Source organism: Choloepus didactylus, chromosome 22, assembly GCF_015220235.1.
Source record: "Choloepus didactylus isolate mChoDid1 chromosome 22, mChoDid1.pri, whole genome shotgun sequence".
NCBI lineage: Eukaryota > Metazoa > Chordata > Mammalia > Pilosa > Megalonychidae > Choloepus > Choloepus didactylus.
The window spans coordinates 19,277,372-19,293,891 of record NC_051328.1 but is presented as its reverse complement, the minus strand read 5'-3'; the positions used below and the strand labels follow the sequence as shown (position 1 = coordinate 19,293,891).

The following is a 16,520-nucleotide window of genomic DNA, read 5'->3' as shown; positions in this document are numbered from 1 at the left end:
TCACCCAGAACACCACAAGGCACCATTTACACCAAAGGAGGGAGTGAGTAGGACAGTTAAGGAATTCACTATGAGTGATAATAGATTTTCTTCTGCCTCCATTAGATCTTATTTTCCATGAATGATCCTTTGGTAACTACAGTGAGAATGCTCCTTGAATTCTGTGAAATAAAGGATCATTGTCATTCATTAATGGTCTGGCACAGTGTCTAGCACATAATCTAGATCACTGTGCTGGGTGTTTTAGATACACTGTCTCAATCACTGGTTTGATTACATTTTCCTCAGATGAGGAAACTGAAGATTTCAACAGGTTAGTAAGCATACCCCAGGCACAGATTCATCACCTACCATTTATTTATAGCTTTATTTCAAAGGTCAGTGTGCCGGTTTGAGTGTATTATGTCCCCCAGAAAAAGCCATAATCTTTGATGCAGTCTTGTGGGGCAGAGGGTTTGGTGCTGATTAAATTTGCATGGAAATGTGCCCCACCCAACTGTAGCTGTTAACTCTGATGAGATATTTCCATGGAGGCGTGGCCCTACCCATTCAGGGTGGGCCTTGATCAATGGAGCCATATAAATGAGCTGATGGGCAGAGGGAACTCAGTGCAGCTGCAGCTGTGAGTGACATTTTGGAAGAGGAGCTACAGCCAAGAGGGACACTTTGAAGAAAGCACAGGAGCTGCAGATGAGAGACAGTTAGAAGACAGCCACTGAAAGCAGACTCTTGCTCCGGAGAAGCTGAGAGAGGACAAAAATCCCAAGTGCAACTAAGAGTGACATTTTTGAGGAACTGCAGCCTAGAGAGGAGCATCCTGGGAGAAAGCCATTTTGAAACCAGAATTTGGAGCAGACGCCAGCCACGTGCCTTCCCAGCTAACAGAGGTTTTTCAGACACCACTGGCCATCCTCCTGTGAAGGTACTTGATTGCTGATGTGTTACCTTGGATACTTTATGGCCTTAAGACTGTAACTGTGTAATTAAATAAACCCCCTTTATAAAAGCCAGTCCATTTCTGGTGTTTTGCATTCCGGCAGCATTAGTGTACTAGAACAGTCAGTTATAGGATTAAGTTTCCACGCACACATGCACACCGGATTTAAAGTGCTTTTATATTGAAGAAGTTGCTTGTATACATCTGTGATCAACCATATTTGTGCATATTAGTTTCTTTTTGTCCCATGTGACAGAAAACCAAACTCCAAGTGGTCTAAAAAGGTGATTTATTTAGTCATATTAATAAATATTCAGGGATACGTCTAATTTCAGGTGTATCCTGTATCAACAGAAATACCTCTTTATTTCTCTGGACATCTCTGCAGTTGGAACACCCATCCCCTAATAGCTCCAAGATTAGGCTATCCAAACCTAGAAATTCCATCACAAAGGAAGCTTCTCTTTTCCCACAATTTTAATTCCAGTACCTGATTTGAGTCTCATTGGCCTGTTTTGGGACCTTGAGCCATACCAAGAGCAGGCAGTAGACAAAAGCCCAACCTGGGTCCTAAGCCCTACCTTAGAACAGGTGGTGGTGCACTTTTAGCCCTGGCTCCACTCAAGTAGCACCTTAACCAGAGTAGGAAGATGGCATCATCCTAAAGGAAAATTAAGATGCTGTTTCCATAAGGGAATGTTAATACTGGGTAAAAATAATAATAATTAACTCTACAATGTATATGTTTTGAAAAGATTGCTAAAAGGATGAGCTGTTACAGATTAAAGAAGACTGAAGAGACATGACAAAAATTACAATGTGAGATTTATATTGGATTCCTGACCAGAAAGAGGGAAAACTGGTCAAGTTCTAGTAAGATTTGGGTAGTTGTTAATAAAATTGAATCAATGTTAACTCTCTGGTTTTGGTAATTATATTATGTCAATGTAAAATATTTGCATTAGAAGAAGTGGGATGAAGGTTGTGGGGAACTCTAAGTATGAGTCTGAAGACTCTTCGTAAGTCTAAGACTACTTCAAAATAAAAACTTTTAGAAAAGTATACATTGAATCCAATAGGTTATATGAAAATAAAGAGTGTAAAATGCAGATATTTGTGAAATGTTTTACCTAGCAATCACAAATATTGCAGCCTAAAGTCTCCATGGCTGACCATCCTAGTTTTCTTTGAGTTCATGGATCACTTCTTTTTTATATAAAAAGTGTTGATTACATAAGCAAGTTTTACAGGTTTGCATTTTATCTCTCAAGCTAGATTGTGAATAATTTAAGGACCAAGTCTGTACTATATTTATCTTTAAAATCTCAGAATAAGCATAGGGTCTGGTACAGAATAGAGGCTTAATAAATGTTAGTGGAATTTATTAGCATGACTATGTTAATTTGATAATTCATATCAGGAGCTGGAATCATAGACTATTATGTTAACTAGCTAATGGTTTATATTTTAAACAAATATTTAGATAGAATTTTAGTCTATGATGCACATATAATTCTTCCCTCTCAGAGATACAAATATACAATACCATGTTATATCTAGGGAACATATCGTGAGTCTTTTTATGAAGTATCTCAATGCTTTTCTAGGCTGTGTCTTCACAACTCCATTTGAAGGAATTAGATTAATAAATTCACTTGAAAAACCATGTAATTCTGTGAGGGGGAAAAATCACTTCAAAGTGAATCATATCAAAAGTGATCTCACAGTTCCTCCACTTGCCCCCCCCCCCCACACATACACTGTCCCCCACTGTCTTTGGAATGAGCCTCTTTTCAATCAGCTCTGTTGTTGTCATATGATATACATGCATCCACAAATACACATTGAGCTCCTGCTGAGGGCACCTGTCATGGGATAAAATAACCTTGAAAATGCTCAAGTATCTGGATATGTCTTACCACTTACATTTTGTATTTTGTATTTTTTTTTTTTTTGACTCACTAAAATTCCTAAGATGGTTTAGATGTAGGTAAGTATTGGGTAACACAAATAAAATTTCTAGCAAATCATATACACTAAATTCTGTTTCAGGAAAATGTATTGACATGTCTTGTAATAGGCAAACATAATAAAAACCCAAAGGTCTTGTGTCTGGTGAAATTCAGGAGAAAGGATTTGAGTACTCATATATCTGGGGCCGACCAAATCCTGCAGACTGGAAGTCCAGTGTCCCAATACTCCTCTATGGGTCAACATAGAGAACTCAAGGAGATTTTCTGAATATATATGTAAACATTATGGAGATAAAGTTCCAGGGGTTTCTTAATAAAAGGACTATTATTATTCATTCTCCTGAAAACAGTAACTGACCCAATTCCTACCTTCTCCGTGTTCCATGATAGCCAGCAGAACTATGCAAGCATAGTTAAGTGCACTGATAAATATTTCTATACTGACTACCTCTTGGTTCTGAAGGGCTAGAGATTAGACTTGATGGGGAACTTCAATAAGGTGTTGTGGGATGTGGAAATAATTAGGATTGTTTCAGTAAAAGCTCCCACCACTACCGAGGACGTTTTATGCTTCAGAAATCCTACAGTCCAGGGAGTGTCAGCCATGGGTAATATCCTACACTACGACTAAGGCATGGAGAAAGAAGTAGAAGGTTACACTTTATATTCTGCGCCGATCATGAAAGTCCAAGTATAAATGGTTTTTACTATAGATTATGGTATCAATAATATTTAATTCAAATCATCTGTGTGATTGTCCTGAGATGAATGGACTGAGCAGTTACTACTGGTGGGCATTTATTCTCCCTGATGGAGATCTCTGAAGACCTGTTGGTATCTGTTGTTAGATGCTCTGGGCAGCATGGAGACTTGACGCAACCTGACCAAGACCTGTGACCACTGGGAAAGCTCATAATCTTCAAAGATTCCAGTTTTTAGTGTATGAAGTGTAGTTATTGGGTCGGGACTGAATTTCTGATAGGCATTATTTGGAGAATCTTAACTGTCTCATTTCTATTGTCCATAAGATTCTTTACCTTAGCTCAATTTATACTTAGACATTTGTTTGTATGTATATTTGATTAACGTCTATCTGTTCTCCCTGAAATGTAGGCTCTTTGATTATAGAGGGAATATCTGTAAGTACTGGGAGGCAATGAGGCACAACAACAAATTTGAATTCATGAATCATTGAGTCTTAAAATAACCAGTATATAGCAAAAAAAGTGGTGGAGCCTGGACACAAATGTGGGTATCTCCAAAGAGATGAAAACCCTTAAACATCTATCAAACAGAGGTAGATGACAGAGGAAACTTGTCAAAACAAAACCAGGATTAAACCTTCTTCAGTATCACTGAGACAAAATACCCTGTACTAAGATTTGAAATACTTTACCCTTAAAGAAACATGCTACATCAAAAGTGACATTTTCCTCCCACTTCAGACAATGTCAACTTTCTGACACAGGGATTTGAAATAAAGATACACCAAGACACCAGAGAATTGCTTGGAAGCCCTCAAGTGCTAACAATTCTTTGCACAGACGCTTCCTTGCACAGATGAACACCATGAGCCTGCTGGACAGGGTTCAAAGAACAGCCCACAGTCTCATTCAAATTTGCTGAAGTAACTGACATTGGCTTCAGCCTGGAATCCAAAGGCGACAGCTGACAAGGAAGAGAAGAAGGGAATGCAGAGACAGAGGAAGAGTTGCAAAAGCCCGAGGCAGCAGAAGGCAAACATCTGGGGTTACCAAGTGCTTGTAACAAATTGCGCCAGAGAGGTTTCTAACAGAGTAGCAGCTGGTGATTGAACCAACAGCCATAAGGAATACACCACCCTACTCCCCACCCCAGACCTTTGTAAGGTCTGAAACAATAGGGACGACAAGAGTGGGCTGTATGCATTTGATATCTCATTTGGTCATCTCTGATGGAGGGGATTACATATAATAAAATAGCAGACATTAAGTAGAATAGAGCTTACTATAGCCAGATATTGTTCTAAGTGCTTTGCTTATGTTGAGTAATTTAATCAGCCCAACAAATTCTCTCATGTAGGTTACTAATATCATTCTCACTTTTTATGTGAGGAAGGAAGGCAGAAAGCTTTAAAATAAATTGTTCAGAGTCACACAGCTAGTATTTAAACCCAGAGAGTCTAGCTCCTAAGAGCATACTCTTAATTATGACAATTCACTGCTCCAATACTGTAGTATAATTATTAGCATTTATTGAATGTTCACTAGGAGTCTTTCACATGCCTAAGAAATAGCACATAAAATTCTCAGTCTAAACTTTGGAAGAATATTTCCCATCCTAACTTTACAGATGAGTACTTGAGGCTTGGAGAACCATTATATCAATAAGCAGCTATTGAGCAATCCCAGTGTACACGGTAAGATGCTAGGCAATGACGGCATATAAAAAGATGCGTGCAGCCACAAGGAACTCATAGTTTAGTAAGGGAGAAAGGGTGGGGATGGACAATGGTAAAAGAACCTACCCTATTCCAGGACCTGTGAAAAGGATTTTACATATATTATGCCACTTAATGCTTGCATCATCCCTATGAGAAAACTAATTCTAACCCATTCTTCTATAACTGCAGTTTTCATTATATACATACTTATAAACTCCAATGAAGGTGCTGGATAATAGGCCTTTCCAGGGTGTTTAGTAAAGAAAACTGGACATCAATCATGGTCCCATAATCAATTAGTGGAACCCAAATTTCTACAGTCAGTGACAGGGTCCCAATTCAAGCTCAGGTCTATTTGAAGGTCAAACTTTTGTCATTTGACTACAGCTCCTTTAAGTCTCTGACTCTAACCAGATTACGTTTTTAATCCTTACCTTTTCATTGTAAGCATGTATGAGGGATTCGGTATTGATAAACAATGTAACCACAGAACCTTTAGAGGACAATCCATGCTTAGTGTTATTCATGGAAAGCATCCAAAGTACTCAATAATTGATATAAATGACCAGGTGCTAGTTACAAACCTTTTTTTTTTTTTTTTTTTTGTGCAGAACATTCTTTAAAAGGACAAATGGAAGCAGATTGAGAAAATAAAGGAGAGTATTGGTATAAAATACAAAAATGCAAAACAACACAGACTTTTGCATTGTTTCAGATGCCTTTGTAGGCAAAAATAGTTTTTTGCTTATGCATATTGTAGGAAAATGTAGTATGGATTTCCCATTGGCAGTAAAATAACGTAACTCACTGTATGACCCCAAGTATTTCCCATCACCTCTCTTGGTCACTGTCTCCTCAACTTCCAGTTCTGCAGGATTCTGACCAATCAAAAGAAAAGCCCTGCCCCCAAACTCCAAGAAGGTAGTGCCTGCAAGCTACCACCCAAATTCTCCAATTTGCATTCTAAGGCTCTGTATGATTGGTCCCCAGTTCTTAATCACCTCCCACCAGATAGCCCTAACACCAGGCATTCTGAGCTGTTCTTTGTTTTGTTTTGCCTTTTTTTAAAGGAAATATCATAGGTTCGTAATCATACAGGATTAAATCTCTTTACAGATGTTCAGATACTGTTTCATTTTTTTTCTGGTATGTGTTTTCACACCTTCATGTCTGAATGGATGCCTACTCATTCTTCAAGTTCCAAACACCACTCTGTGAGAGCAATGGTGTGCCGGTTTGAGTGTATTGTGTCCCCCAAATGCCATTATCTTTGTGATCTTGTGGGGAAGACGTTTTGGTGCTGGTTAGATTTGCTTGGAATGTGCCCCTCCCAGCTGTGGGAGATGATTCTGATGAGAAGTTCCCATGGAGGCATGGCTCCACCCATTCGGGGTGGGCCTTGATCAGTGGAGCTATATAAATGGGCTGACTCAAGGAGCGGGAACTCACTGAGTGCAGCTGCGAGTGATGTTTTGAAGAGGAGCAAGCTTGCTAGAGAGGAGCGTCCTGGGAGAAAGCCGTTTTGAGGCCGGAGCTTTGGAGCAGATGCCAGCTGCCTTCCTAGCTAACAGAGGTTTTCCGGACGCCATTGGCCATTCTCCAGTGAAGGTACCTGATTGCTTGGATGCTTTGTGGCCTTAAGACTGTAACTGTGTAGCGAAATAAACCCCTGTTTTATAAAAGCCTATCCATCTCTGGTGTTTTGCATTCTGCAGCATTAGCAAACTAAGACAAATGGCTTCAAAAAGGTACAGTTGATTTATTGTCTTTAAAATGCATATATTTGTCTATGAGCTAAGGGAAAAAATCTCAGTTCATTTTGCAATCCTTTAATTTCTTATATAAAGTTCAATATTTTACTTGGGAAGATACTTTTCAAGCTAACTTTTAGATATTGGACTCTATTTATTGAGAATAGTGTATATTAGTGTATTTGTGTGTGTTTAACTTGCTCAGTTGTTTATTTACCACTTGTTTGAGTTAAGGGGGTGTTTCTCCCCTTGATCTCCCTTTGGTCCACCTGGGTCTTTAGAATGTTCTCATATGCTTTATGCTCAGTTGTATGTTATCTTGTGTAGATTTCCTAGGCAGAGTCAGGTGAGGCTCTGTTGGGCTTGAATAAGAATTTTCTCTGGTCCTTCTAATTGGCAATGCATGGGTGGCAATAGCTGTGCATATCTATCGATGTCTCTGCTTGATAGAACTCACGAAGGAATGGAGAGGATATTCTTTTTTCTCTACAATTTTAAAAATGCTCATGGTTCTTCTCTACCTAGAACATATAAGGAACTACACTTCCCGTAATGTCCTACATTGCCTCCATCATCTGTTTCCCCCTCTCTAGCTGCAATACCTGTCTGAATTCATAGAGCAGAATGTAGCGTATAACCTTCATTACCTTTTCATATTTCCATAATGAAAGTAGGAGAGGAGCAAAGTGTTTATATTGGATGGGTAGAAGGAGCAGGTTTATTGATAGACTTCCTGGTTGGTGGAACAGGAATCTATACAAGAATCAATCTCTGTTTTCTCCCCCACTCTGTTGTCCCCACACTGTAAACTCAGGGTAATTCCTCAAAGATATTTGAACAATCTGCATACCTATCAACGTTGTTGTGAATTTGAAATAGGCACGTTTCTTTTTATTGACATTTTATTGGAAAAATACTAGGCAATGGAATTGAATCAGTCTCAGCTAACTAGCCAAAGAGTTATGGGAGTCATCACCTAGCACTTTGGTAGTATGCTATATGCTAAATTAAATGCTTAATTACTTAAACCAGCTATTAGTTAAAATATAATTCTACCTCCATGGCAATTTCTCAAAAGAAAAAGGCCATTAACTCTGATAACATGTGCAATCTCCAACTTGACTTAGCACTCCAACCAACATTTCTCCAGTGGGTTTAGTTGATAAAATGAAGCTATGTGGGACTATTTGTCTCTCTGACTAGAAGAGCTTCACTGGGCCTGAGTCCTCTTCTCTAAAATATTTATACACACTAATCCTTTTGACTCCATTCATAGAGTCTTTCCTTAAAGATTAGTTATTTGATGACATTTGTGAAGTTTCTTTTAGGAAAGCAATAAGAATGATGCTATAGGATACTGCTATCATTATCTAAATTATTCAACTCTCTCTCTAATCCATCTCTCAGAATTATGACCAGTTAAAATTTACTGAGTTAATAAGCATAATAGTTAGTATTTACTGAGTGCTTAGTGCTAGGAATCATGCTAAGCTCTTTTATTGTATTATTAAATATAGTTATATAAACCAGTGCCTCCCCAACATTGATGTGCCTGGGAACCACATGGGATCTTGTTAAAATGCAGATTATGACTCAGAAGTTCTGGGGTTCAGCATGAGATTCTGTATTTCTAACAAGCTTTCAGGTGATGTTGTCAGACTGAACACCATAATTTGAGTAGCCAGGATATAAATAACCCTGTTTTGTAAATAAGAAACTAGGGTTAAAAGAGTAAATACTTTACCAGGACCACAGAGCTGGGAAGCAGATGAGTCAGTATCTGGACTTATGACTACCCACTTGGGCCCTGATTCTGAACTAGGTGTTTAAAGAATGTTGCTTTCCTCAAAGTACCATTCTCCTGATTGCCAAGAAAAGCATTGCTGGTGCAATAACCCCAGCACAATTTAAGAAATCCTTTATCTGTGACCAAGCATAAATTTCATATGAATTCAAAGTGAAAACTTCCCAGGAAGACCTGGACTAGTCAGAAAGACTATCCTGGAGGAGCTGTTGTTTGATGAGACTCTGACTGGGAGAAATGAATGCAAGCTACGTTTTTAAGGAGGCTACCAAGATACTGGGATATGCAGATAACAGAGACAACAGAGTGTTTTGAGGAGGAGGCTGGCCTGTTTTACATGGTGAGACTTTATTGGGAACAGGTGGAAGAGAATGTTGAGTAAGTCAATTGCATTGTTATTATGGAATTCTTTGAAAACCACTGAATAATTTTGAACCAATAGAGATAAGGGCTGAAGTTTATCTTTGAATGAAAACTAATTAATGGAATGCAGCCAAGACATTTTATCAAGGCATGATGCCATTCTTTGTATGAAAATAAAAGGATAATGTGCAGAATTCTTCCTCGTATGCTTGGATTTCCCCCATATATTGTTAGAAAAATTATATAGGAAAACATTACCTGTGGTTATTTCTGAAGAATGTAATACACATCTCTTTTGCTTATATATTTCATATTAGTGTATAATGAATGTGTACTACTTGTATAACCATTGTTACTTTATATTTTCTATATATAATATGGATTACATAACACTTGCACATTCAATTTTGAGTCTCACAGTATGCCCATTAAACAGATTTTGAAACCAAAGTTTAGAGACATTATGAGACTTATTCAAAGTCATGTGTGGTTAACCAAGAAGTCATAGAGCTAAGAATGAGTGACCTTAGAAATATCTAAGTCTTATATCTTGTTTTATAGATATAAAAAACGAGGCCTGGAGTGGAGCTTTACTCTAGGTAAAGCTGGTACTTGAGTAGGGGACACCTATCTCTTTATTCTTTATGCTTTGCCCATTGCATAAAGGGATTAAATGTCAAAATTTAAATTTGTTATTTCAAAATACTGGACTATGATAGATTATAAAGAAACAGACCAAAGCTACAAGAAATTTTCACATGCCTTTGCAGTATTTTGCCTTCCCATAAGTGTATGTATTTGTGTTTGTGGGTGCATGGATGTGTGTGGCCATTGGTATAAAATTATGATTTCTTGTTCCTGAAGTTAGTGAACCTGCCTAGAAATGACTTTTATAAAACAGCTGTATCTATTGACACATTTTTTGAAGTAATCTTGATGCAAATAAAAGAAAACTTTATGCCAAGATATGAGTGTCTGAAAATAGCCAATGTAGATGGTGCAGACACTAGCAGATTTCACCACAGGACCATGCTTTCAAATGCAAGCTTTACTCTGTCATGCCTTTTTGGTTTGTTACCACACTCAGAGGAAATTGGCAAGCTCACCCAGTGTCTGAGAACTCCTGGGTAAGTGTAAAGTGTTCATATGGCTTTGGCATCAGAGGGATCCTTACAATCTCATCTAAAACCCCAACACCAGACTGAAATGGAGAATACCCTAGTTACTCTGCATAATTCGAGGCAGCCAAGCTGAAAGTTATTGGGAACTTTGTATTCTCATTTATAGGATTTGCTCTTTACTAGCTGTGATCATTAGCGATCACTCTGGAGCCCATAGCTGAGCTGTGAACACCACAATGAGCAGAGTGTTATTTCCCTCTTTTCTTTTCAGAGGCTCCGTCGGAGCTAATCTTTAAGTGGGAAAAACACATGATTTCAATTAGTTTCTAGGGGCTAGCAACCTGGGAACTTTCTTTTGTTTTTTGATACTTTGAAGTCTCAAATTGTTCTCATTCACCACAAGCATGGAGGCTGAAGAAACCAGCATTTTATCTTCTGAGATACATTCAGAAAGAGCTATTTCATACACGCACACACACATACACACATGCACAAAATTTGTTGGTGGAGTGAAAGTGTCCCTGGGCATTTAATGACTGACAATTTACAGCCAGGTATTTTGAGAAAATAACCAAAATTCAATAATACTATCAGTCTCAAAGTAAGAGGGGAAGAGAACGCATCAGTACATACCTGAGCCATATGCTCCTCCCACTTCCCGCCCTGCCCCCACACCATATTATCTAGAAGTAAGGGAATGTACTTAGAGGAGAAGTTCTCAGTAAACTAGTACTGAGCAGCAACATTTAGGTCTCACCAATTTTTCTGCCGTTCCAAGATCACAAAAGTCAGGACCTTAATAGGCCCTTAATATCTTGGTGGGATCTGCCCCCAAAATAGGAGTATGGTTGGGGCATCCAGCATTCCACCAGCCCTGAGATTTCTTCAGAATTTTTCCTTGTGTGTTTGTATTTCCCCTTTTGTCCACTATCTCTCTTCCACATCATCCCCTCAAACTAGCTACACAAAATCTCTCACATTGATTGAACAGCTCACCTAGAATCAATTCACTGCCTTATGTCATGTATCTATTTACCTCCCTGCTGGGGGAAAAGTTATTCTGGTTGTTCCTTACCTGGCCCTACATACAGATCTTTTCTGAACTTTCCCTTGGGGTTCACATTCCACGGCTGACACATATATATCCCAGTCTCAAACACATTATTGGTCCCCACTTTTTCATCTCAGCTCTTAGGAGGCAAAGCCCTAGATTTGAAACATAATTGTCCAATTATTCCCTTTGTTTATTTAAACATATCCTTTGTGTAACCTTGGGAAAATCACTTTATCTTTCTGAGCCATATAATCCCTCATCTGTAAAATTCAGAGGTCGATGCTGCTGCTTTCCCAAGCCCATGAATCTCTAAATCAAAGTGCTGAGGAAGTGAGGATGAAATGTGATGTGCATTACTGGGTTGGGGGAGTTATCAGCAGAGGAAACAAACCAAGAAATGAAAATAGCTTCAGAGAGTTGATCTGAAACTGATAAGATCAGACATTTCCAAATTTCCACGATCAATAACCAAAAAAATCATCAATCAAAATATAGTACTGCCAAGTTTGCCTCCTTCCCTGGCTAGCTGTAATATTTCCTTTAATGTAAAAGCTGAGTGAGCCCCAATTGTCTATTTGGTCTTTGATGTATTGCTATGCCACTGATGCAGAAGACATCTCTCCAGCAAGTACATGGCTACGGTCACTAAATATAAAGTTCCTTGTATCAATGAGATGACACAGTGAATTAGTTCAGAAAAACCCTCCTGAGAAAACCTATGCATGAAGTAGAAGAATGTTCATGATATGCTTCAGAGAACTCTAACCATCAGAGTTAAAAGCTATTGACTCAGGGATTTTTCAAACTTATAATTTGGTAAGGTAGCTTAGTCTACATGCTATTCACTAGCATGTGACTCTATGTCAATTAGCCACCATAGCTCATAGATTTTATATCATTGATTCACACTCTCATGATCATCCTACAACCAGTACTTTCGTCCAAGTACTCACCAAAGGCTGCTTGAATTATCGATTGAATACTTTTTAGTTGTCTTCCTTTTTCTCCATCTTCACCTCTTTGCACCATCACGCTACTCTAGAATTGTCTTCCTAAAATTGCAAATCTGATGTCACCCCTCTGCCTAAAAGTTACCAGTGGATGTTTATGGGTTTACCTGGTTGTTTTAAACATTAATTTCTAGCTTCTTCTGCTCCTATGGACCATCTTCACATTACTTACCTTCCTCTGACCATATATTTGGGAAGCACATTCTTCACTATAAATACCATGAATTTTTATATTCTTTGCTTCAACACATACTGTTCCATATATCTAGAATATCCTTTATTTTATACTTGTAATTTCTGAAAACATTTTTATATGAAAATAGTTATGTCCCTAGGAACAATTGGGCATCCTTCCTCCATCATACAATATTTAACCTGTTGATTCATCTATTACTACTCATAATACTGGCCACTACAAAGAACTGTGAGGGAGTACCCTACCTACTTCAACCAAAAACTCTGTACAGTGCCAGGGATGTTTCAGGTGATTGATAAGTGGTAAATGAAAATTAAAAAAAAGAAGTAAAAGGGGAAGGGATCAGAAAGAGCATTTGCAAGAGCAAGAAGAATCTGCATCATAGAAGTTAATACAATGAAAGAACAATGCCCTTAAGTTCTGCATTGTCTTTTCTTGAGGATGTTCAAGGGTGTTGCCAGAGTTTCTTGCATCCTATGTTTAGTAAGGATCCTTGAAAGATTTGTTTTTTAGCTTGTTCTCTAAGAGGACTAGTATTTTTCTTTCCCAAAGTCATTGTTAACTGCTTACTCTTTTCTACTGTGGACAAACATATCAGATTCTTCAAGCACAGAAAATGCAGCAGGTAGTAGTGGTTGCACATCCATGAACAAACATAGACACAGCCACAGAAAACTTGGATTAGGGAAACAGAGAAAGCACGCAGAATATCACAGCCACAGCTAGCATTTTGCAGGGTACATTGGAGAAAGAAAAGGTCTTTTATATAAATCAGTTAATGAAAACTCAATAATTAAAGAATATTCTTGTAGCAAGTGTACAGGCAAAGGTAATTTAGAAACAAACCTTTTACAGCAGGTAGTGGTCATCCTAGCACAAGTTAGACATGGATTTAGATATCCTTATAAATCAATGGTTTGCAACCAAAAAGGGATGGGGGGGAGGGGTTGCACCTCTCTCCCCCACCCCGGGGGGGGAGGGATTTGGCAATGCCTGGAGACATGTTTAGTTGTCACAACTGGGGAGGATGCATGCTACTGGCATCTAGTGGATAGAGGCCAGGGTTGCTACAATGCACAGGACCACGCCCACAGGAAAGAATTATCTCAGCAATCTCTTTACTGGTTTTGATAAAAGTCAACTAAAACAAGCAAACAAAAAATCTAAATCCAGTTATATGTAGACTCAGACCTGGTAGTTTTTGCTAACAAGTTGAGTCCCAATCACGGTGCTCAGAGAGGGCCAAACAAGTCCTCAATTCCTCCCTGCCTGCTTCCTACTTTCCCTGCCCCTAGATCCAGATTTCTGCTCACCTATGGTTAGGCTGCATTTTATGGACCACAACTCTAGCAAAAATGTGGTGACTCATGACAATGAGGCAGAATCCCATATGTGGGGCACTTTAGCAAGACTGGGCTGCCTGCTTGAGACAGGCAGAATTATTTTATGCAGATTTCATTCCCTGTACTCTTCAGTCTTCTGGAATCCAAGCTCTGATCGAGAGTCAAAGGATCTAAATTCACATGCTGGTCCTGAATTTGCCTTTCTGTGCCTCATTTTTTACATGTTCCAAAATGGAAGATCAAGAATGTTTAGTCATTCTTCCCTTCACACCAGCAACAGAATAGTCTCTGAAAATATCATTCATTGTGGAAATCTGGTGAAAAAGAGTGACTTTTTCCTGGGTTCTCCCTACTTACTCAAACCCTGCCCCAAAGGTCTGGGGAACCCCTAGCCATCTGGAACATACAAACAACCACTGGAAGTTGCTGTGAGTAGGGTCACTGTTCTCCTCCTCTCTTTCCATCGCTTTACAACATTAATCACTTCTGCAGGTCCTCAGATATTGGTTAGTTACCTTACTCTTCCAGCCAAGATGCAAGATGCTTCTAGAGATGCAGAGATAGTACACAAAGTGTAATGCCAATAAGAATCACCTGGGAGGTTTGTTAAAAATGCAAGTCTCCTGGTCAGACCTCTAGAGATTCAGATACGTTAGCCGTGATGGACAACTGCTGGTTCCTTGACCATGATCAAGTTCCCTCTTTTTCCACCACCAATACCTACATACTCTTTTTTTGTTGTTTGTTTGTTTTTTTTTGAGAATGATACTTTATGTAGTCATTTTGGCTTACAGTGGAAACTCTGGAAATTCAAAATTAACATCCTTGCCAGTTAGTTTCTTATACACACCAGAAAAAGTTTCAACCTTGTGTTCTACCTTGTTCTGCTGTGCTTTGTCCAAATGAACCTTTATAAGCCAGCTGCCGTCCAGTTTTACACGGATTCTCTTGCCCACAATTTCACTTGGGAATACCAAGTCTTCAAGGATTGCATCATGTACAGCTGTCAGAGTACAGCTCCTGGGACGCTTTTGCTTATTTATTGTATGGCTTTTTCGAGTTGGCTTAGGCAGAATTCTCCTCTGAGCAATAAATACAACATGCTTTCCACTGAAATTTTTCTCCAATTCCCATACTAGCCAGACTTGGATTTTCTGGAAAGACTTCAACTGAGAAACAGGAACAAAGATTATAATAGCTTTTTGACCACGACCAACTTCAATTTCCTTGGCTGCTGTTATATTCAGCTCCCTTAACTGAGCCTTTAGGTCTGAGTTCATCTCCAGCTCAAGAAGAGCATGCGAAATGCCAGACTTGAATTCATCAGGCTTTTCGCCATTAGGCTTCACAATCTTTGTGCTCGAACTGAACATGGCCTTTTTCTTGTTGAGCGCCGGCCTACGAAGAGCCCTATATTTTCTTCTGAGTGAATAATTCCCTCAGCCCGACAACTTGTCTGGGATTTCCCTCACACTTAGCTCTACACTGGTTCATGGATGGACATATCCCTAACATGGAGCAATGGTCAATACTGCTTTTTGGAAATACATTTACTTGCTTTTTCCCAGAAGCCCTCTGTCCTTGAGTGTCATGGGGTTGCATCTATGAGGGCTACAATTCTTGCAGCCATTGTTGTCATTGCTGGAGAGTTGACCTGAGGATGGAACCATGCGTGTGAGCTCCCCAAGTGTGTTCAGAATGGAATAAAATATATGAAATCTATTTGTGGGGAGCATTTTAAGAATACATAGATTTCACATTGAGAAGGATAACCACATGCCCTTGCTTTATTCTAAAATAGATTTTATATTGCAAGCGTTTGATGTTGGAGTGGAAGAGGGAAAAAAAGTATATATGTGCTGTGACTAAATCCCTCAAAATAGTTTGTATTATGTTAGTGTTTGACACAATGCTTATGTTGAAAAAATATGTTTATGCCTATCAAATGTGTTTTATTTTTTAACACATTTTCATATATGTCAAAGTAGGATTTTGAACTAATGTTCATTACCAGGAAAAAAATTCATGAGTTCAATTTTGTTTTATGTCTAATTCTTAAGAATTTTTAAGCTTAAGTAAGACTCAGTTCAGTGGTCAGTCATTCCATTAACCAAGAGAAGTACAGAATAATCTTTTTGGTACATGATCCACTGATATTAAATTGGATCTGCCTAATTGATGCTTTTGTTTAACTTGAAAACATTTTCTGTTGCTGATAGACAAATACTGCAATGAGTTTGAGAGGATCTTATTCAAACTTACTGTAAGGATTTTGAAGAAGAATATATTTTGACCTCAATTCAATCAATTTTACACAGTCAACCAGATTTATAGTAAAAATTCAAATGATTGAATCTGAGGATTTCTATATATTTCTTGTGAATTTGTTTGAAAATTGGTTCATTGACCAATATTTATCTATTATGAGCCAATCACTGTGGAGACAAATTTGAAAACTAGATTTTATTATAACATAAATTTACTATATAAAGTGCCAACATCTCCTATATCATTCAGGATGTATAGTACTTTGGAGGAATAAAAAG

At 38.4% G+C, this 16,520-nt stretch overlaps 1 protein-coding gene across 1 annotated transcript; it reads right to left on the bottom strand.

Annotated features, from left to right (window-relative positions):
- Positions 1-14,762: 14,762 nt before the first annotated feature.
- Positions 14,763-15,347, bottom strand: LOC119518925 (40S ribosomal protein S7-like). Its single transcript, XM_037816368.1, has one exon. It carries the CDS (start codon positions 15,345-15,347, stop codon positions 14,763-14,765), a length of 585 nt encoding a protein of 194 aa, XP_037672296.1.
- Between the last annotated feature and the right edge of the window lie 1,173 nt (positions 15,348-16,520).